This window comes from Dasypus novemcinctus, chromosome 3, assembly GCF_030445035.2.
Source record: "Dasypus novemcinctus isolate mDasNov1 chromosome 3, mDasNov1.1.hap2, whole genome shotgun sequence".
NCBI classification, from domain to species: domain Eukaryota; kingdom Metazoa; phylum Chordata; class Mammalia; order Cingulata; family Dasypodidae; genus Dasypus; species Dasypus novemcinctus.
Window position 1 is genome coordinate 140991234 of NC_080675.1, and position 21685 is coordinate 141012918.

General features: G+C 46.2%; 1 protein-coding gene across 2 annotated transcripts in view; it reads left to right on the forward strand.

Moving 5' to 3' along the window:
• The window catches only part of MAP2K1 (mitogen-activated protein kinase kinase 1), a 102178-nt gene that overhangs the window by 76100 nt on the left and 4393 nt on the right, over positions 1-21685 (forward strand). For both annotated transcript variants that reach the window (XM_004453133.4, XM_004453134.5), the window contains exons 6-8: positions 14529-14653; positions 18490-18691; positions 20001-20065. In XM_004453133.4, coding sequence (XP_004453190.1) covers positions 14529-14653; positions 18490-18691; positions 20001-20065 — 392 coding nt within the window. The remainder of the gene's footprint in view (positions 1-14528; positions 14654-18489; positions 18692-20000; positions 20066-21685) is intronic.

Genomic DNA, 21685 nt, shown 5'->3' on the forward strand with positions numbered 1-21685 from the left:
TGCATGTGGGCCAGCTGCACACGGGTCAAGGAGGCCTGGGGTTTGAACCGCGGACCTCCCATGTGGTAGACGGACACCGTAACCACTGGGCCAAGTTCGCCGCCTACATGTTTCTTTACCACTCTCCTCGCATTCTTTTTTCCTCTGCAAGAAAAGTATTTCATATTTGTAAAATAGTCATTGAATACCTACTTGTATTAGTCAGCCAAAGGGGTGCTGATGCAAAATACCAAAAATTGGTTGGTTTTTATAAAGGGTATTTATTTGGGGTAGGAGCTTAAGATACCAGGCCATACAGCACAAGTTACTTCCCTCAACAAAGTCTATTTGGAGCAAGATGGCTGCCGACGTCTGTGAGGGTTCAGGCTTCCTGGGTTCCTCCCTTCCTGGGCCTTGCTTTTCTCTGGGTTCAAGGTTCCTTTCTTCCTGGGGCTGGCTCCTCTTTCCTCTTTGTGCTTACTTCCTGGGGCTCCAGCTTAAGACTTCAGTGTCAAACTCCAACATGAAAACTCCAACATCAAAGACGTTTACATAATTAGTTAATCAGGTAAACCTATGAATCCAATAAAATCTAATATGCCCAGAGGAAAAGATCAGTTTACAAACAATCTAGTATTTCTTTCTGGAATTCATTAATAATATCAAACTGCTATACTACCCAAGTGCAAGGTATTGGATGAATCACTTTGGAGGGCATAAAGATGGCTCAGAAATGAATAGTGTTTTACTGGAGCTTAGAGTCTAAAGGAGAAAGGAGATGTATTCGTAAATGACTCTAATACATTGGGAATGGGAGGAGGGCATAGCCAGTGTCATTGTTTTATGCCTGCATCACTACCCTCCAACTTTCAAGTAGAGTCTGATGTGATATAATTTATCAGACAGGACTCTTTGGTTGTGTCAAAAATCAATTCAAGATTACTTAGGCAAAAGGAAGCAAATTCTTTTTTTAAGATTATTTTCCCCTCCAACCCACCCCCCCTGCCTCCCGCCCACCCACCCCAGTTGTCTGTTCTCTGTGTCTATTTGCTGCATGTTCTTTGCCTACTTCTGTTGTTGGGGGACACCCCTGCGTGGCATGGCACTCCTTGCGTGCATCAGCACTGCGCATGGGCCAGCTCCACACGGATCAAGGAGGCCCGGGGTTTGAACTGCGGACCTCCCATGTGGTAGACGGATGCCCTAACCACTGGGCCAAGTTGGCTTCCCTACTTAGGCAAAAGAAGGAATGTGTTGGCTCAGGTACCCATGATGTCTGGCAGGCATTAGTCTGCAGTTGAGTTGACAGCCTCAGGACTAGGACTCTGGTCACCCCTTGGCTTTGTCCTCCTTGTGTGGCTTTCTTTTTCTATCAGAGTCTCTTTACTGGGTCAGGGTGGACCTCACTAGCCCCAGACATAACTGTCAGGTCCTTAGTACTCCCAATCCCTGGGAAAGAGCCCCTTCGGCTCTCTCCAGCATCCAGATCAATGCTCTCAGAGCACTGATTGGGTCTGATTGGCTCTGCTTGGAGTGCTGTCCCCCTTCTGGATTGAGTCACTGTGTCAGGGGACTAGAGTCCTCTGGTGGGCCCTTTGATCATATGCCCACTCCCTGGTCAGGAAGGTGGGGTCTCTTGATTGACATCCTAGCAGAAACTCTTGATGCTTGGGGAAGAGCATATACCAAATGAAAAAGGGGTTTTATTACTAGAAGATGGGGAGAAGGAATGGATTCTGGACAAGCAAATTTTTAAAAAGTTTTTCCCCTACAAATACTATTAATAGTAAGCATGGGGCCAGAAAGACGAAAAACAGCCAACATGGGTTCCAAAACAGTAATCAAACAGTTAAGGCAGGACTGGGCAAACTGCCTATTTTGTATGGCCTGCAAGCTAAGAAATTCAATTTCAGTGTCCATAAATGAAATTTTTTTGGAACACAGCCACACTTACTGGTTTATGTGTTGCTTATGGCTGCTTTAGTCCTGCAACAGCAGAGTTGAGTAGTTGCTTGTGAAAGAGACTGTGGCCCTCAAAACCTAAAATATTTACTGTGTGTTCTTTTACAAAAAGAGTTTGCTGGTCCCTTAGTTAGGGGGTAGAAGAAGAATCCCCTGACTGTCTGGAAACTTTAGAATTTTAGCTTTAAATCTGTCAGCTTTACGTTCTTGAGTATAACAGGATGAATGACAGTGCTAGGAGAGAATTTCTTTTCTGATGCTGAAGCTCTTAAAGGAAGTAGCTACAGAGGTTTTTATTTAGTCTTTCTACTTAGTATGGCAGGAAGTCATAGGTCCAGTTCATTCACAGCTGAACCAAGCAGTACACTCGGAGATGAAATTTTGAAGGAGTGGGACAAGGAGGCAGGGAGAGCTAGGATGCAACTCCATTTCATACCGTTTAAAGCAAGGATTTGCATTGCCACTCTACAGTTCTTCACTTTAATTATGAAGCTCTTATTTTGATCAAGACCTTGAAGTAACATTACATGATGATCGATACGGATCTTAGCCTGTAAATTATGTCTGCCTTGGAGTTGCTGGCTGTTGAAGATCAATAAACGTTAAGTTCAGTATGCCTCATCTTGTTTTTCTTTTCTTTCTATCAGATGAAAAAGCATGTTACTTGCCTGATCTTTATGCCTAGTATTGAATTCACAGCTGAGGCTTGCAGTGTACTGAGAAAGCAGCCTAGATTTTTGAAGGGATGCATGGCAGAGGTAATTTGAGCAAGTCATGATGGTTGTCTTCTGAGGGAGAATGGCTTATACCTTCGGGTCATCCTGCTTGGGCAGTGTACTCCAAGAGTTACTTATTGCCTAGGGTGAAGGGTTTTATAAGAACTGGGGCACACAGGTCAGAATGAGACTTAAGGCCCTCCCTAGGGACTTCTGTGGAGCCTTTATGAGAGTGGTTTTGAATCCCACTCCTAGGGAGAGCTGGGGTCTCCAAAGTACCACATGGGTGTCCCAGCAGCAGCCTCTGGAGGAAAAGAGTCCTAAGCAACAGTCAAGATTTAACCTCTAAATTCTTCTCCCTTCAGCCATATCAGAGTATGGGCTTGTTGTCAGATAGGTAAGATCTGAGGTGGCTTAAGTTCATTTTTGTTGTTGTTTTATTGTTACTTTACAACAGTATAATGAATTTCTGAGCAGCTTCTGTGACCCCTTGCAAGGCCCGGCCCTGCCCTGCCCTGCCGGCCATGGTTTTCTGGTATCACTTTAGGTTCCCTGAGCAGAAATTCAGGGTACCTCTACCTTCTCTAGCACCATCCAGCTTGATGCTGCACACATGGTTCTGGCATAGTCCCCATCTGTGTTTCCCAGGGGGCGTCATCTGCTCTTTGGACTTAGAAGCTTGCCCATGGTATCCAGGAGGTAGGCCTTGACTGCATCTCTGCTTCCTTTGCCCACCATTCTCATCTCCCAGCTGTGTAGGCAACAACCTTGAGGGGACAGTGAATTTATAGGGAGAAGTGATTCCTTTTGACACTGTTGAGGCTGTCCTACCTTACAGGTGGAGAGAAACAGGGAGTGGATAATTAGCATCTAGAATCCAGTATGCTGGCCTCTTGGTTAGAAATGTGAGTCACGTTCTCTCTAGAATTATCTCATCTGCTCGACCCACAGAAATAGATTATGGCTCAGATGGGTTTGTCTCTAAGCTCCACATGAGAGGAAGACAGGATGTTGGAGAAGGGAGAGAGTTTCTCTGGATCCCTGTAGGGTATCATGGAAGAGGTGGTATCTGAGCTGGGCTTTGGAGCATAGATAGAAATTATACATGTGGTAATGTCAAGGAAAGGAATTCCAGGTAGAAGGAAACATATTAATTATGACACAGAGACAAGAAAGCATACACATGTACTTATAGGAAATATGAAAAGTAGTTCAGGTTGTCTGGAATAAGGGGTTCTGGATAGCGAGTGGTGGAAATTAAAGTAAGGAAAATAAGTTGAAGCAATCGAGGAGGGTCTTCAGTGCCATGCTCAGGAACTGGGTTTTATCAGGGCCGTAGGTGGCAGTAGAATGTTCTTGCATAGGGAAGCTGGGTGGGCAAAGCTGTCCATTAAGGAAGAAGACTCTGGTCGCTGTGGCTAATTGAGCTAGAGAGGGAAGAGAAATCAATTAGAAGGTTGTTGCTGTGGTTCAAGCAAGAGATTAAGAGAGAATGTGGGTCTGAGTTAGGATAGGTACAGTGGAGAGGAGGGGGCAGATGGGAGAGAGGTGGCCAGGGTTTATTTGAGGCAGTCCCTGGAAAGCAAGGTGGGTCTCCCTGGAGAGCAAAGGGCAAGTACTGGTATGAGAAAATGGGGAGGGAGTGGAAGGGAGCTGGAAGACTTTCCCCTGACCTGTTCCAAGATGGTTGTGGTGGGAGGGAGCCTGAAGCTCTGGTCTGTGCCCCAAGGTTGTACCTGTACTTTTACACCAGGAGGGCTGTGTCACACTCCTTCTCACATCACAAATCCTCATTTCTAATGGAAACCTGTGGTGAGCCTGCCCCTCTTCTCAGTTATAGATAACTTCCGGGGAGAGCTGGTTTGATTTGGAAGTCTCGTGACCAAAGAAGGGCAGATTTGATGACCCACCCCCAGTGAGCTAGAACCTGGCTCCTGCTGCCTGACACCACAGTGTGACAACATGGAGTCCAGATAGCGCATCTCAGCTGGAGGGTGGGAGCCAATCAAACACCACGTTAATTGGAAACAAGAGTGGTGGGATTTTCTTCTTTAATTTGGAAACACATTTCAAAGTGTTAAAGGTGAGGGCTTACAGCCCTGTGAAGTGTGTACAGTGCTGTACAGGCACTGAATCCCAGAAAACTGGTGCCCAGAGCCACCGTGTCCTCTCTTAGCGCCCTCTTGTGCTGCTCAGCAGTCTGGATGCAGCGTGGCTGCTGACTCACGGGGGGATCCTGGCAGAGTTCCTCACCATCTCGGAGGCTCACCTCCCTCCTGACATTTCAGGGTAACCTCACTGACTTTCTCCATCTTGTGGGACTGTCCTCAGGAGTAGATTGAACTCCTGGACGAAGTGGTATAATGGCCTCAAGGCTGTGGCATTTGAAAGATCAGGTAATGTATAATACTGGGCTCCTAAAAAGCAGAAGAGATGGTCCCTGTCCTTACAGAGCTTCTAGTTCTTGTTGGAAAAGCAAGACTATACCTTACAAGTTAGCTAAAAGTTTATGAATGCATTGATATGAGGTCTGAGGTTTGCCTTAAAATATACCCCCTTCCCTTGTTAAAAAACAAAACAAAACAAAACTGGTGTTCGATGAAACATGATTGACAATGAGTGAAAGATTCACTGTACTCTACTTTTGTCAATGTTTGGATTTTTTCAGGGCAAAACTAAAAGAAGGTGATGTATGTTACTAATATGACAGGTGGCATCCATAGGGCTCTGGTGTTTCACAAGGAGGAGCTTGTGGGTGGTCAACAGTCAGGGGAGGCTTCTTGGAGGAAGTGGGAACTAGGCTTTTGTCTTAGTGGAGAGTCTTGGTTGCAAGTAATAGAAACTAACTTGAGCCAGTATAAACAGAACAGAGGACTTCCTTATAAGGATCCAGGGAGATCTCAGGGAGCTCAGGGCTGGGATATAGCCAGGGCACAGGAAAAGATAGGGCAGGGGCTGGAAGGCCACTGGGATCCCACGCAGCCTCTCTCCATGTGGGCTTCTTCACCCTGCACACCCTGCAGCCTGGCTTTCTCTGCTTCTGTGGGAGCAGGAGGAAAATGGTCACCCCTCAGCTCCCAGTGCACATCGTCTTCATCCCAAACACAGCCCAGACTCAACCTGACCCCCTCAGTATGATTTCTAGGTCCCTGAGTATACCAGCCAAAACTGATTCCCAGTCATGCATATTGCAGATAGTTAGCTTCCTCCTATAGGCGAAGGAAGGTATTGAAGGGGATACTTTTGAGTTAGACTGCCTTCTCCCCAGTTCTCTCCTCAAAGCAAAAGGACTTGAAGAAGGGGGGGATACACATGAACAGAGGAGACATCTAGATTAGAGACCAGCAAGAGCAAACGGTTCAGAAACAAACATGCAGAGATGTTCAGGGAGCAGAATAGGGCCTCTTGGACTACTGGAGCTCATGTAAGTAGGCGCCGAACTGAGAGGACCTAGTTTTTTATATGACTTGTGTTTTCCCTCAATTATGCATTAACTTTTATTTTCCCTACAGGCTTCTGGAATATTTGAACTCTAAATTTTGTGCTTCTCACATGTAAGGCCTGCTATTTGTTGAGCACCTAGGACCTGTGAGGCACCATGAAGTAAGATTTACTATTCCCTCCTGACAGCAGATGAAACAGGCAGACACAGAGAGGTCTTGTAACATGCCAGTAAATGGCAGAACTCTGGCTAGGATTCAAACCCAGACCTGCCTAACTCCAAAGTTGGAGGTGCTGTTCCCACACCACACTATGTGGCCTACTTAATAATGTAATTTATGATGCCATTTGGTAAGAATCACTGGTTATTAGTGACAGTCCAAGTTATATTAGCACAACCGTGAAGGAGACTCCCCCCCCTCAGTTAAACCATAACCCATATACTAAGGGATAATTATATCCAGGACTAAAATGCTATTAGATCTTATACTTCAATTAAAAATGTATTTATAAAAGATGCTATTAGCACTCTCCCTCTTCCTTTGTTTCTCTTTCTCTGTTGGCTTTATTCTCTCAGGCCAGATGTCTCTACCTGACTGGACCCATATGGTCGTCTGGTTTCAGTTTCATTAATCAGAAATAGAAGAGCTTTTCCAGCTTTGGCTAGAAAATCCTTTGATTGATATGGGTCCTGTGACCTGATGGGATCACCGTGACCAGGGAATGGAAACTGATGGGCCCAGGTTGGGCCAGGGGTCTTCCTTGTGACCAGGGCTTGGAGTTCTCTCACCGTCAGTCTCCACCTGAACCACCTGATTGGGGTGTGAGGGAGGAGTACTTCCTCCAAAGAAGTGTGTGTGGTGGGGAGCGGAGGCTCTTCTCAGTAGACTAAACAAGGAATGTCCATTACATTTGGCTTCCATTTGTTCTTAAATTGTCAATTCATGCTCTTCTCAGTGCTGTCCTTTAGAGGTCTGTCCCAAGTGAAGCAAGGAATGACTGGTGCCCTCCTTTCCAGACTTTTCTCAGGAAAAATGCTGAGTCATGACCCAGCCACAAATGATGACTCATTTTTTGGGTGGATCCTGAGTCTCATCATAAATATGGCAAGCAGTATTGCTAGAAATTTTCTTCCTCTCTCCACCCTTTTCCCTCTTTTTCCATTGTGTTCCTTCCCTCCCCCACTTCCCCGGGCAAAATTAGCCTTCAACCGGTTGAAACAATTTTTTTTTTAGCTAATATTCCTTTCTTGAATAACCTCTGATAAGTTTTCAGGTTTACCAGTATTGTTTTTCTGCCAGTGGACCCATTGATTGCTTTTGTGATAGATTGCATATCTACCTGTTTCTGAAGTACCCTAAATAGCCCAAAGAGGGGAAATGCTCCTTTAAATCACATTCTTATTATTACAAAGTCAATAAAAAAAAAAGATAAAAAAAAAAAAAATAAATAAATAAATAAATCACATTCTTTTAATGGAAAGTTTACTTTGTGATCTAGGACAAGGGACTTTATCCTTGAGCCTCAGTTTCCTTCCATATCTAAAACATGGGGCTGCTCTTCTAAATATAGCCAAATATTATTATTATAGGGTCATTAGAAATGAGGGATTAGAGACTCCAGGATCCATACACTTTTTAAAATATATATATATATTTTATTTCTCTCCCCTTCCCCATTCTATCCCCAGTTGTCTGTTCCCTGTGTCCAGTCGCTGTGTGTTCTTCTTGTGTCTGCTTGTGTATTCTTGTCAGCAGCACCTGGAATCTGTGTCTTGTTTTGTTGCGTCATCTTGCTACGTCAGCTCTCCGTGTGTGTGGCGCCATTCCTGGGCAGGCTGTACTTTTTTCACGCTGGGTGGCTCTCTTTACAGGGTGCACTCCTTGTGCATGGGGCTCCTTGGCGCGTGGCGCTCCCCTACGCGGGGGACACTCCTGTGTAACACGGCACTCCTTGCATGCATCAGCTCTGCGCGTGGGCCAGCCCATCACATGGGTCGGGAGTCCCAGGTTTTGAACCTTGGACCTCCCATGTGGTGGGCAGACTTCCTATCTGTTGGGCCAAATCTGCTTCCCCGTATGCTTTCCAGCCCTTTCCTTTCTTCCCCTTCTGTCCCCTTCTTTCTCTCTCTCTTTCTCTCTCAGTCCTTATGCTTTTTGCTCTGGCTTTTACTACTTCCTGTTTTAAAAATTTAGACCATTTCTTGGAATGGTGTGTGCAAATGAAAACCAAATCCTGTACTCTTGCAAAATCATATTGTCAGAGTTTGTGTGCCTTTTGGATCAGGGGATGAGCAGTGAATTGGTAGAGAAGGGGTGTAAGAGGGTAGAGAATGAAAGCATTTCGAAACTAATGACTCTTGGGAGGGAGGAAAAAAACTTAAAAATGCATTGCTGGACCTGGGGGCAAAAATATTCCAAATGGAGGGAGAATGTTGCTGTCTTTAAACCTGGCTTGGGTGCCCCAGAAGCTTACGGCCTGAACTTATTTGTTAAGCAAAATGAGGTGGGAATCCACAATCTTGAGTTCCTGCTGTCAGCATGTTACTTGCTGTTGTTAAGAGGGATAATGGGCTGCAGCTGAGAAGGAATCATCAGGCTCACTTGCTAAACTGGAATGGAAAATTTATTTTCTCTCATAACCAGATTTCAAGGATTTCATCATACCTTGACAGGGGATGCCCCCTCTCTTGAGCCTCAGTTTTCTTTGTTTGGGTTTGTAATGTTTCCTTCACATTGTTAATTTTGAGTATTAAAGAAGATAATGTATTTAAAAGGCCTGGCCATAGTAGTAGATGCTCTTAAACCAGAGCTGTTGTAGATTCTTTCTGGTTTTGCTGTCTCTTCTCCCATCCTTCCCAACCCTAATCTTCAAGCTACATTTCTTCTTCTTTTTAAAATTTTTATTGTAGTAACATATATACAGCATAAAATTTCCCACTTTAATTACTTTAAGTATGCAATTTGTAGCTTTAGTTACACTCAAAATGTGGTGCTTCCATCACAACCATCCATTCATTACCAAAACTTTTCCATCACCCCAAATAGAAAGTCTGTACCCATTAAACATTGATTCCCCATTTACCTACCTTGCTCTTCTCAATCTGTGATCTATTATTTATCTCTATGAAGTTGTGTATTCTAATTATTTCATATATGTGAAGTCATACAATGTCTTTTTGTACATCCATTCTTGTTAGCTGGGGAAAGAAAGGTAGGGGAAAAAAGTAGATGCCCTTTTCAATGCTTTTGGGGAAGCTTGGGTGGGAAAAAGAGGTTACAGATAATGGCCAGTTGAAGGATTTGGGATTTACTTTGAATTTTAATTATCTTTCCTACTTAATTAGCTCCCTGAGGCCATGGTTAAAGTGTGAGGTTATTATTTGACTTATCAAGATCAGCTATCTCTCCTCTCCTGTTTCCTCATCTTTAGGGCAGAATTATTAAGGCTCTGTCAGGGTTGCTAAGAAAAGGTCTTTTTTTTTTTAAGATTTTTAACATTTATTTCCCTTCCCACCCCCCAGTTGTCTGCTCTCTTGTGTCCATTCGCTTTGTGTTCTTCTGTGTCTGCTTGCATTTTCAGTGGCACCAGGAATCTGTGTCTCTTTTTCGTTGTGTCATCTTGCTGCGTCACCTCTCTGTGTGTGCAGCGCCATTCCTGGGTGGGTTGTGCTTTTCGCACGGGGTGCACTCGTGTGTGGGGCATCCCTATGCGGGGGCCATCCCTGTGTGGCTTGGCACTTCTTGTGTACAGCAGCACTGCACGTGGGACTGCTCACCACATGGGCCTGGAGGCCCTGGGTTTGAACCCTGGACCTCCTATATGGTAGGTGGACACTCTTATCAGTTGAGTCACATCTGCTTCCTAAGAAAAGGTCATTTGATGTGTAAAGTCACCATTTTAAAAATCCCATTTGTCTTTTTTTAAAATCTTTAACCCTCACTTATCCTAAGTCGTCTCACTTTTGAATTCAGCCTTTGTCACACATGAGCCAGAGTCTGGCTTCTATATGTCACTTGGCTTACCTTTTCGTGGGCCTCTGCCTCTTTCCCCCTACCTGTTCTTTTTCTCTTATACTCTCTACTCCCACCCCCACCCCTTGTTCTTCTGCCCTTCCATTTTCCATGTCGTACCTTGGAACACCTTCCATCTTACCTTCCTTTCCCCACCCTCCAATAGGGGCTCAAGTTCTTTTAATAGCAGCCTAAGGGAAACAAAGTAAAGGTGCTTAAACACGGAGGCAATAAACTGGAGGTCCGATAGTAACCTCCGAACATCTGCCCGATGGGGCCTTACCAGCTGGGCAGGCTGTACCAGGTGGCTGGAGTTGACCTAGGCTGGTTTGAAGAATTGTCATCTCTCAGTCCACAGGGCCCTGACCATGCCTGTGTCTGCCTTACCATCATCCGTGCTGTTTGTTTTGAGCCTGTCTCCCTTAGTGGTGATAGCCTTGATGTCAGGGACTGTGTCCTTTCTACTCCTAGCACTTCACACATGTTTATAGAAGACACAAATGACTCACTGGATGATTTTCTCTAAACCTCTTGTTTCAGAGGCAGAAGATAATCAGAAGTTAACTTTAAAATTTGTGTTCTTGGGAAAGTAATCAGGAGTAGTTATTTCTGGGGCAGAAAATTTCATAACTTGTGCTTTCTTCCACTAACATCATTGTTCATTTCTGAGGAAGGAGTGGTTGCCCTTCCTCAGTGTTTCAGAGGATGAGCAGAACTGAGATGTCAAATCTTAGCATCATGTGTGTTTCCCTAGGGAAGATTGTCAATCTGGGAACTTGAGTGGGTGTTTGATGCTTTCTCCAGAACACAGCCTAGTTCCCCCAAGGTCCTGGCACTCCTCCTAACATTACCTTCTTGGTATTGAAGGGTCAGTAAAAAAATCCCAAGGTCTGTAGGGGGCCTCAGGAATTAGAGAGGGACTGTGCTCTTGGTTTGAACAATGTTTGAAGGCTCTGATAGGAAAGATGTGGGAAGGAAGCCCAGTCTGTCCTCCCAGGACTCCAGGAGCCAGACAGTATTCCCATGTTAGGAAAGGGACCTAGAAGGACTAGGCACCTAAAAGTAGAGGTGGGTGGGTGGGAAGGGAGGATGTTCTAGCTGCAGGAACCAGCACAAGAGAAGGCACAGAAGCCAGAGACTTTACAAGGGATCAGGTAGACAGGCAGGCCAGCCTAAACCGGGAGCAGGGGGTACATAGATATGTGTTGGGGCATGAAATTGGAGAGGTAAGGAGGAAATGGTGGAAGGCTTGGAAAGCCAGTCTGAGGGGCTTGGGCTGTCCTGTAAGGCAGAAGAGCCATCGCAGGCTCTGTAGGCCTTGTCCCACTAGAGGCCTTGCTGGTGTTATCTGCAGGACAGGGCAAGTGGGGAAGATACTAGAGACAAGAACTGGGTGCTGGTGCCCACAGCCTGGACATCAGGAAAGGACTTCTCTGGCCTTGACTAACATTGTATCTCTTCTACCAGGCTTGGCTGGGGTGGTCAGGGAGGAGTCCTGGTCTCCAGTGGCCTGCTCTGAGTTTAGTGGGGTGGGCCCAGGCTTCTTAGTGGATTCTCCTTGTCAGTTCCCCTGGTCACCAGGATGGGTGGTGTATAGTATATCTGGCTTCCAGGACTACGAGGTATAGACAGGCAACCCCCCTCAGGACTTCCCTCTCCTCCCAGCAGACCCCATCCATCTCTGCCGCCTCCAAGGCAGTGTTGTTCCCTGGGGCGAGTGGGGGAAGCCAGAGCTGACAGCTGGAGACGGAAGGAAAGAAATGTTATGTAAGTTTGGGTAAAAGGAACCTTGCTTGCCATGGGAATATAAATCAGCTACAAGGACAGTTAGAGCAATGGCCGTGCTCACGGTCCTGGGCTTAAGCTGCAGCCTGGAGAGGAAGGCATTCCTGGAGCCTTGGGGAGGTGCTGCTCTCTGCTGGGGGGTGTCTGGTTCTATGAACTGCTGATCTTTGGGCTAAACCTATGTAATAATCATTCCTCATATTCCTATAACTTAATGTGTTGTTTAAATGCCCCCACTCTTCATTATGTTCATTGATGCTGCCAGGATCAATGTTTATCGATGGGCAGAGCAAGGCCCACAGAAGCCAAGTGACCTGCTCAAGGCTGCATGGAGGCATACATGCCTCTCTCTTGAGCTAATACCAACTACTCTTTTGCTTTAAAACAAAGCCTAACAGGTAATACCTAAATATGCCAGGGGGAGTGTCTGGAGCTGATGAGGGAGCAGCTCAGGGCTGCATGGTTTAGTTACAGGTGGAGGCACTAGGTGGGGAGGTTTGGAAGAGAGGGGCTTGTGTTTATGCAACCCCCATGTGCATGTCACAGCTAGGCACTGACACATGCATTGATCTTCCTAGTTTATTGTCTTAGCATCATTTCCCATATACTGAACGCCTCCCCTGCAGGATTCAGGCATCTGCCCTATTTGCGAGGGGCCATGGGTACTGTGGAGATAGGATGAGCAGCTCCAACATGCAGCTGCTAGGCTTACTCCTTGGTGGGAAAGTGCTTGTTGGGCTCTGTCCGAAGACTAGGCGATGGGGAAGAAACAAAAAAAAAGTTAGGGGAAACGGACTTTGGCCCAGTGGTTAGGGCGTCCGTCTACCATATGGGAGGTCCGCGGTTCAAACCCCGGGCCTCCTTGACCCGTGTGGAGCTGGCCATGCGCAGTGCTGATGCGCGCAAGGAGTGCTGTGCCACGCAAGGGTGTCCCCGCGTGGGGGAGCCCCACGCGCAAGGAGTGCGCCCGTGAAGAAAAGCCGCCCAGCGGGAAAAGAAAGAGCAGCCTGCCCAGGAATGGCACCGCCCACACTTTCCGTGCCGCTGACGACAACAGAAGCGGACAAAGAAACAAGACGCAGCAAATAGACACCAAGAACAGACAACCAGGGGAGGGGGGGGAAATTAAATAAATAAATAAATTTAAAAAAAAAAAAAAAGTTAGTTTCTAAACTCCTGACATTTATCATCTCTCCATTTGCTTGGAATAATTTCCAGGAGACCACACAACTCTCTCCCTCACTTCATCCAGGTTGTTTGTTACTCAAATGTCCTTGCCTCATACAGGTCTGCCTGGCATCTAGTAGGTGCCCGGTGAGCGTTAGGTGAATGAACGACATGTGGCAGAAGGGTGTATGAGAAGAGGACCATTCTAGGCATCAGGAAGCCTGGATTCTGGCTCTGGCATCATCCTGTTTTTGCTGTATGGCCTGGACTGGAGCCTGGACCCCTTTGAGCCTTAGACTCCTTATCTTCACCATGAAGGGCAGGAGCCAGATGCCCTGTAAGGGCGCTTCCATCACCTTCTGCGTGAGAGACAAAGGGGCGTTGCAAGTCAGCTGGGTCTCGTCTCCTGTGTTCCTTACTGAAGAGACTGGCCTGCATCCGGATGGTAGTGGTAGTGACTCAGTGAGGCAAGGTCTTAGGAAAGACCACTGGAGGGCTGTGCGTGTGCTAGTGTGGATGTGTGCACAGGCCTGCTTGTAGCCATGGTGAGTTTAGATCCATTCATTCAACTTGCATTCTTGGACACCTACTGTGTGCCAAGTACTGTTCTGGCCCTGGGATTACATGATGAAGCAGACAGTCACTGTCCCTGCCCTTGGAGAGCTGACGGTTGGGTAGAGAGAGAGGGCCTAGAGCTGGCACTGGTATAGTTATACCCCAACTGGAGATGAAGAAGAAGGGCTAGTGAGGGTCCAAGAGAGGAAGGACTGCCTGGGCTATCAGAGGGTGATTTTTTTTCTTCCCAATTTACCTTTGGAAGGATATTTAAATATATTTTAGAGTCTGTTTAGGAATAAGTCAATGCATTTGTATGAGAAAGCATTGAAGGGAAAAATAATGCAGCGATTCTGGTAGGTTGGAATTATGGGTGGTTTGGGTTTTTCTCTGATTATCTAGATGTTCTGTATTGTGTTTATATTACTTCTTTCAAAGATTCCCTGTGGTGTTTGTGATTTTCCACTGGATGTGGCCTGCTTGAGTGGGTCTCTCATTGTTTGCTGATGTCTTCCCACAAAGCCCTGGCTCCAGGGACCTTCCCCAGGTCCCAGCCTCAATTTTCTTACCTATAAGTAAGGATAATCAAGGCAACATACTTTGAAATGGTGACTGCTCACAAAAAAAAAAACTTCCTGTAGGTTATCTGACCAAGTCTGGATTCTCGAAGAGTGGAAATCCATTGGCATTCTATCCTACTTCTACTGAAAATTCTTCCTTGAACCCTGAACGAGGAGGGAAAAGGGACCCTGGTGTCCTGGTGTGCTTGTAAGCCTAGGGCCGGCTGGGGAAGTGGGAGTAGGGTCCTAGGACCCATGATCAGGGCTACTCTGCCTATGGAGCAGTGACTCTTCCCTTCCCTGCCCTACCTGTGTTGATTCCTTACTTTTCTATTTTCTCTTCCCTGCAGATGTCAAGCCCTCCAACATCTTGGTGAATTCCCGTGGGGAGATCAAGCTCTGTGACTTCGGGGTCAGTGGGCAGCTCATTGACTCAATGGCCAACTCCTTCGTGGGCACAAGGTCCTACATGTCGGTATGGGCAGCAGTTTCCATTTCTTGAGCATCTTGTTCAGTCAAGAGGAGGGACCAAATGGGTGCCTTCCCCTATAAAGATATATATAGAGAGAGAGACAGAACTTTGTGCTGGGTAAGAGAAATGAGGGATGAGGAGGCACTGTGATCTCTCTCTCAGGAGATCTCAGGCTAATGAGGCCATGAAACTAGATGAGACTCACTAGATGAAAGTATATGGTCGTAGCTTCAGCCGCTGCCTGTTCCCGATGTTTCCCAGCTCCTGACCTTTCCCACCTCTTGGCTTCCCTTCTGAAAAGATTGTGAGCTTCAGCTCTCTCTGGACATCTCAATCTGATTGCCTTCAGACCCTCAAACCCAACATGTGTCCCCAACCCAAACTCCCACTTTCTCCTTTTCTATTAGTGTAAGTAACATCCTTGTTTCCCTAGTTTTCCAATGTAGAAACCTAAGCATCAGCTTTTAACCTCTCTCCTGACTCCCTATCCTTTCAGTAGCTAGTGGCTTCCAACTCCTGTGAGTCTACTCAGATTCAGTTCCCTCTTCTGTCCCTCCTCACTGCATATCTCACCTCAGCACACCTGGTCTAATGGCAGGAGCTGCTGCTCTAGTTAGCTGACACCCTTTCACTAGGGGTCTCCTGTTTCCAACTCTGCTAGTTCTCCTTCCCCTAGTATTGTGTATGGCTGACCCTATGGCAGTGTCAGTATTCCCTCCCTCACACAGCAAGCTCCTCATGGGTGAGGACAAGGCCGTAGGCATCTCTGCTGTCCCCAGGGTGTGGGGCAGTTCTGGCAGATAGTAGGTACTCAGGAAGTGCTTGGTGAGTGGGAGAATATTTGGTCAATGGAACTGGTAAGTGGATGGAGCATGCCCCTCAGATCAGTTTGCAGAAGTGGAAGCTTGATTTTGAGCAAGTGCTGAAGGGCTGCAGAGCAGAGGAGCATTGGGTAAGTGGGAGGTCTTGTCCAACTGGTGGTAAGGCACTGATAGGTGGGTGGTACAGGCACAGAGACCCACGCCTTGAAGGGTGTTTGTGTTTTCTTTTCTTTCTTTTTTTTTTTTTTAAGATTTATTTGTTTTATTTATTTCTCTCCCCTTCCCCCCCACCCCCTCCAGTTGTCTGCTCTCTGTGTCCATTTGCTGTGTGTTCTTCTGTGACTGCTTCTATCCTTATCAGTGGCACCGGAAATCTGTGTTTCTTTTTGTTGTGTCATCTTGTTGTGTCAGCTCTCCATGCGTGCGGCACCATTCCTGGGCAGGCTGCACTTTCTTTCGTGCTAGGCGGCTCTCCTTACGGGGCGCACTCCTTGTGCATGGGGCTCCCCTATGTAGGGGACACCCCTGTGTGGCACGGCACTCCTTGTGCATGTCAGCACTGTGCATGGGCCAGCTCCACACGGGTCAAGGAGGTCTGGGGTTGAACCGCGGACCTCCCATGTAGTAGGCGGACGCCCTATCCGTTGAGCCAAGTCCACTTCCCTGTGTTCTCTTTCAGAGCACTTTTATATACTCGAATGATCTCGTTTGATCCATGTGATCGTCCCATGACATAAAGAATATCGTTCTCCTATTAGAGAACAGGAAATCTAGACTCTGGGAGGATAAGTGACTTGCTCACTTAATCTTGCAGAGCCAGGATTAAAAGTTCTTCCTCCTTGCCAACCAGTCCCCACTTGCCTCTTAGGTAGGATTTTGGCAGCTGATCCCAGCTTCCGTGTCAAAGTTCATGGCCTCCCCACCCCCACCAAGACTTGCGCCATGCCAACACCACTCACCACCTCTACTACAGTGACCCCTACTCTTTAAGAATAATGTCAGGACCCACCTCCTTCCCCATGCCATTCCCTCATCACCTCTTCTTTAAACGTCTAATAGCCAAGCAGACAACACCCTGGGCACTTGACTGCCAACTCTCAAGTTCAAAAGCAATTAACAGGCCCTGGGACCTTTTGATCCTGGGGTTAGTGCTTTGGAGGTTTGTGGTTATATGGTTAGTTCCAAAATAGTCAAGTGTTAGAGTTAGTGAAAAATTTTATGGGAGAAGTTAATTTGATGTCTAAATAAATGTAAAATGGTTAGAATAAAGATTTTTTTCTGGGGCTCCTAAAATACATGTGATATTTCAAATAATGTTCCCTAAAAGTAATGCTTTTGTATAACATTATATACTTTTTTTCTCTTGACTCTTTCCACGAGTAACAACCCATATTGGAATAGCATTTTGTAACATCTAACATACATTTTTATCTAATGTGACCTTCTCAATAACCATGTATGTTAAGTAGGACAGGTATTTTGTTATAATATTGTTACTGTTGTTATTCATCATTAGCCCCCTTTTTTTTTTTAAAGATTTATTTTTATTTATTTCTCTCCCCTTCCCCCCCATTGTCTGCTCTCTGTGTCCATTCGCTGTGTGTTCTTCTGTATCTGCTTGTATTGTAGGTGGCACTGGAAAACGGCATCTGTTTTTTGTTGCATCATCTTGCTGAGTCAGCTCTCCATGTATGCGGCACCACTCCCAGGCTGGCTGTGCTTTTTTCATGTGGGGCGGCTCTCCTTGCGGGACATACTCCTTGTGTGTGGGGCACCCCTACATGGGGCACCCCTGCGTGGAACGGCACTCCTTGCATGCAGCAGCACTGTGCGTGGGCCAGCTTACCACATGGGTCAGGAGGCCCTATGTATTGAACCCTGGACCCTCCATGTGGTAGGTGGATGCTTTATCAGTTGAGCCACGTCTGCTTCCCAACCCCATTTTATAGATGAGGCAGTTGAGACTCAGGATCACATACCCTTTTAAGTCCCAGAGTTGGGACTTGAACCCAGGCTTCTGACCCCAAATCCTTTGCCCTTTCTACCATTCCACGTTGACCAAGGTCAGAGAGTAAGTCAGTGGCAGAACTGGTATTAGAACTTAGCTTTTCTGACTCTTAGGCCAGTGTTCTATCAATGCACGTCCTTACTTGTGACCCACATTCCAGAAACTTTATGTTTTAGACTTATATCACAAGATGGGCTTTGACAGGCTGCTCCACATGTGCAGACAGTGGCTGTCAGGGCCAGCCGGGTTGGATGTCAGGAGAGATAGAGCAGTGAGGAGGGGGGTCAAAGCCAGGGAAGCCACCCAGGAGTAGGTAGAAACACATTTTTGGAGGGCAAGTGGGAGATCAAATTCAAGAGGTTAATGGAGGGAATTGGATTTGGCTCAACTGATAGAGTGTCTGCCTACCACATGGGAGGTCCAGGGTTCAAACCCAGGGCCTCCTGACCCATGTGGTAAGCAAGCCCACGCACAGTGCTGCCATGCACAAGGAGTGCTGTGCCACGCAGGGGTGCCCCACACGCAAAGTGCGCCCTGCAAGTAGAGCCGCCCCGTGTGAAAAAAGTGTAGCCCATCCAGGAGTGGCGCTGCACACACGGAGAGCTGACACAGCAAAATGATGCAACAAGAAAGAGATGCAGTTCGCCAGTGCCATGGGATAATGCAAGTGGATGCAGAAGAACACACAGCAAATGGACACAGAGAGCAGACAACTGGGGGAAGGGGAAAGAAAGAAATAAAATAAATCTTAAAAAAAAAAAAAAAAAAGAGGTTAATGGAGATTCTGAACCAGGAAGTCAGCTCTGGCCAGAAAGGGACAGAAGAAGATCATCAGCAGAACCCAGGGCCAGGAAGCGGCAGAGTAGCACACTCTTTTGTAATACAAACAAGCCTCAAAGGGGCCAATCCTGAGGCCTCTGAGCATCCATGGACACTTGCCCATCCCCTTCTGTGTGGGCCCAGGTTTTAGCTCACAGGTAACTGTAACTCTCTCTCTGTCTCTCCTGCAGCCAGAAAGACTCCAGGGGACTCATTATTCCGTGCAGTCAGACATCTGGAGCATGGGGCTCTCTCTGGTTGAGATGGCGGTGGGAAGGTATCCCATCCCTCCTCCAGATGCCAAGGAGTTGGAGCTGATGTTTGGGTGTCAGGTGGAAGGAGATGCAGCTGAGACACCCCCCAGGCCAAGGACCCCCGGGAGGCCCCTCAGCTGTGAGTGGTCTGATGTGTCCCCAGCTTGGACTGTAGGGGGGGATGGGGCCCTTACTGGTGGGGCTTCTGGAGGGCTGATTCTATGTACACACTCCAAAGACTGATTTCCTGTTCCTAAATGTCAAGCTGGGACTGTAGGGAGAGCAGAGCAGGGGTCTCCAGGTAGCTGGAGGAAATTATCATTATTATCAACAACTTCCTACCCTTTGTTGAGTATGTTCCAGGTATTGTGCTTAGCACTTTATATTCATTTTCTAATTTTTTAAAAATCATGGCATTTTTTGATAGATTTTTAAAAATAAAATTCACATGAAGTAAATCTCACCATTTTAAATCATTTGAAAGTATACAATTCAGTTGTTTTTAGCGTATTTGTAGTGTTGGATACCCATCAGCACTAATTACAGAACATTACATCACCCTAAAAGAAACCCTATACCCATTAGCAGTCACTCCCATTTCCCCTTCCCTCCATTCCCTGGAAACCACTAATTGACATTTTTTTCTTGTGAATTTGACTAGCATTATCTAATTTAAATATCAACCCTGAGTCTTCATTTTGCAGATGAGGAACTGAGGCATAGTACCGTTAGCTTGACAAGGCCACATAGGCTTGACTCCTAAGATAATAAACACTATGCAGTATTGCTTGCCTCTCTGAACATTAATACTGTGAGGTAAACCTGATAACTCACAGAAGATTCTGACCCAGACATCGTGACCTTCTGTAGTTCCTGCCAGGAAGTTCCTGTCTGAGCAGGGAGACCTAATCTTTACCTCCATAGGAGGTAAAAAGGGCCGTATGGGAGAGAGAGTGGACAAAGGGAGCAGCAGCGGGAACCAGTGGTGGCTGATCACTGGAGGTTGGTGGCTGTGGCTTTTGAGGCTGGCCTGTGGTTCTGGGATATGAAGGAAGAAACCCAAGTTTGGGAACAATTAAAACTTAAGTCCTTTCACATGATCTCATTTGCTCTTCTCAACAATATGAGGAAGGGCAGAAGGGTGGACATAATTATCACCCAACTCCACTTTACAAAACTCAGAACAGGCTCAACAGTCAACTGATTTGTCCACCATCACCAACCTAGGACGTGGCTGGGCTCAGATTTGTACCCCAGCCCCCTGATTCCATTGCCTTTGCTCACCCCATCTGTGCTCAGGCCTTAGCTGAGGCTGTTCCGCCTCGGTTTATTGTCCATGAGCCTGTTTTGGGCCCTAGGATCCATACCTGACTCCTTTCCTCATATTGGCAGGTGACCTGTCTGTTTCTGATAAGTGTTTTCTTTTTTTCTTTTTATAAAATCTGTAGCTTATGGAATGGACAGCCGACCTCCCATGGCAATTTTTGAGCTGTTGGATTACATAGTCAACGAGGTAAATACTGCATGGCTTTCTTGGCCATGGAATTGATTTACTGTTAAGAAAAAAATAGAACTGAGCTGACTGGGAAACCTGTGAGTTGTTCCCCTAGTATGGGCTGCCTGGGCCCTAGGATTCACTTGCCCTGGTTTGTGCATCATGCTCTTGGAATTGAGGGACTGGTTTAGACACTGCAGGAGTCCCTTCTGGACACCTTAGATAGCTGAGTCCCTCTTCCTTCCCTTGTCAGGAGCCTCCACCTTGCCCACTTATTTTCTTGTTCCTTCATTCACCAAGCATTTTTTGTGCACTTACTATGAGCTAAGCACTGTGGGCTGGGAGTAAAAGTGGGTGGGGAAACAAAAATGCAAAAAGAAAAAAGTCCCTACCCTCAAAAATTGTTAGAATGTGTAGTGAGGGCAAGGCAAGTACAGTTATAACTGCAATATAGGGTTACCTTTTAGTGCCATTAGAAAGCTATCTACATATAAATGAGTTTGGAAAGTGTTTAATATAAGTTGTATGAAAACAGTTTGCAGAGTTGTATATACACTATGATGAGTTCTTTCCAAAAATCTATGTATGCATATATATGCACAGAAAAAGCCTGAAAAGTAATATAGTAAAATATAGTCGTTATCTCAATGATGGGAACTGTAGGTAATTAAAATTTTCTTTCTGCTTATTGGTGCTGGCTGATTTTAATACAAAGAACATGTTTTATTTGTGAGATAAATATATTAGTATTTTTAACTGAAAAAAGATTCCAGGAAGAGACTGATAGTTATGCATCAAATTTAGGTTCCAGAGGAGCAGAAGGTTGTGGACGAGACCATGGTAGCTCAGAAGAGGGTGGCTCATGCCTGGTGGGCAGGGGTGCACAGGAGCTGGGCTCGGGGTCAGGAGAGGAGTTTAGAAGATGTCGAGCCAGCATTCCTGGCAGCATTAGCTGCATGGGTAGTGGAAGAGAAGTGGACACACTCTAGGAGGTTTCAGAAGGAGCTGGCAGTCTCTACTCAGCTGGGTAAAGGGTACCTCACTTCTTTTCTTCCTCAAAAAATTAGTAGAATGATTTCTCCCACTGTCTTTTATTTAAAAACCATACCTCAAAAGGCTCAGAAAAAGAAATCTATTTGACTTGATAAAAAGTGTGATATTTTTTTAAAAGTACCACTTTTCCATTGAAAACTCAATAGGGAAAATCCTGGTTCACCCTAGTAGTTAGTGAACCCACTGTCACTAGTTCACAGTCTACCAGGGAGGTTAATTTATCTTTATGTACTGATTGTCTGCATAGCCTTATGCTAAGCACCATGCCATGATCCATATTGCTTCAGAGTTCAAACGTTGCAAAGCATGTTGTTAGATTCGTTGTAGTCAGGAAAGCTGTCCTCTCCTGCTTGGGATCTAAGCTGGGAGGTGCTGGGTGGGAGTCACATTAGGGAAGGATGGCTGAGATTAAATGCTACTAGTGTGCAGTACTTCCTCCTTCCATATTTCCACATTCATTTTCCTACTTGGGTGCCCAAGCACTGCTGAGGTGGGCCAAAGTGGTTTTGTTATCCTCTTCATGTGGGTGAAGAAAAGTGAGGCTCCAAGATGAAAAGTGGCTCAGGTCTCTTCACCAGGCATCCC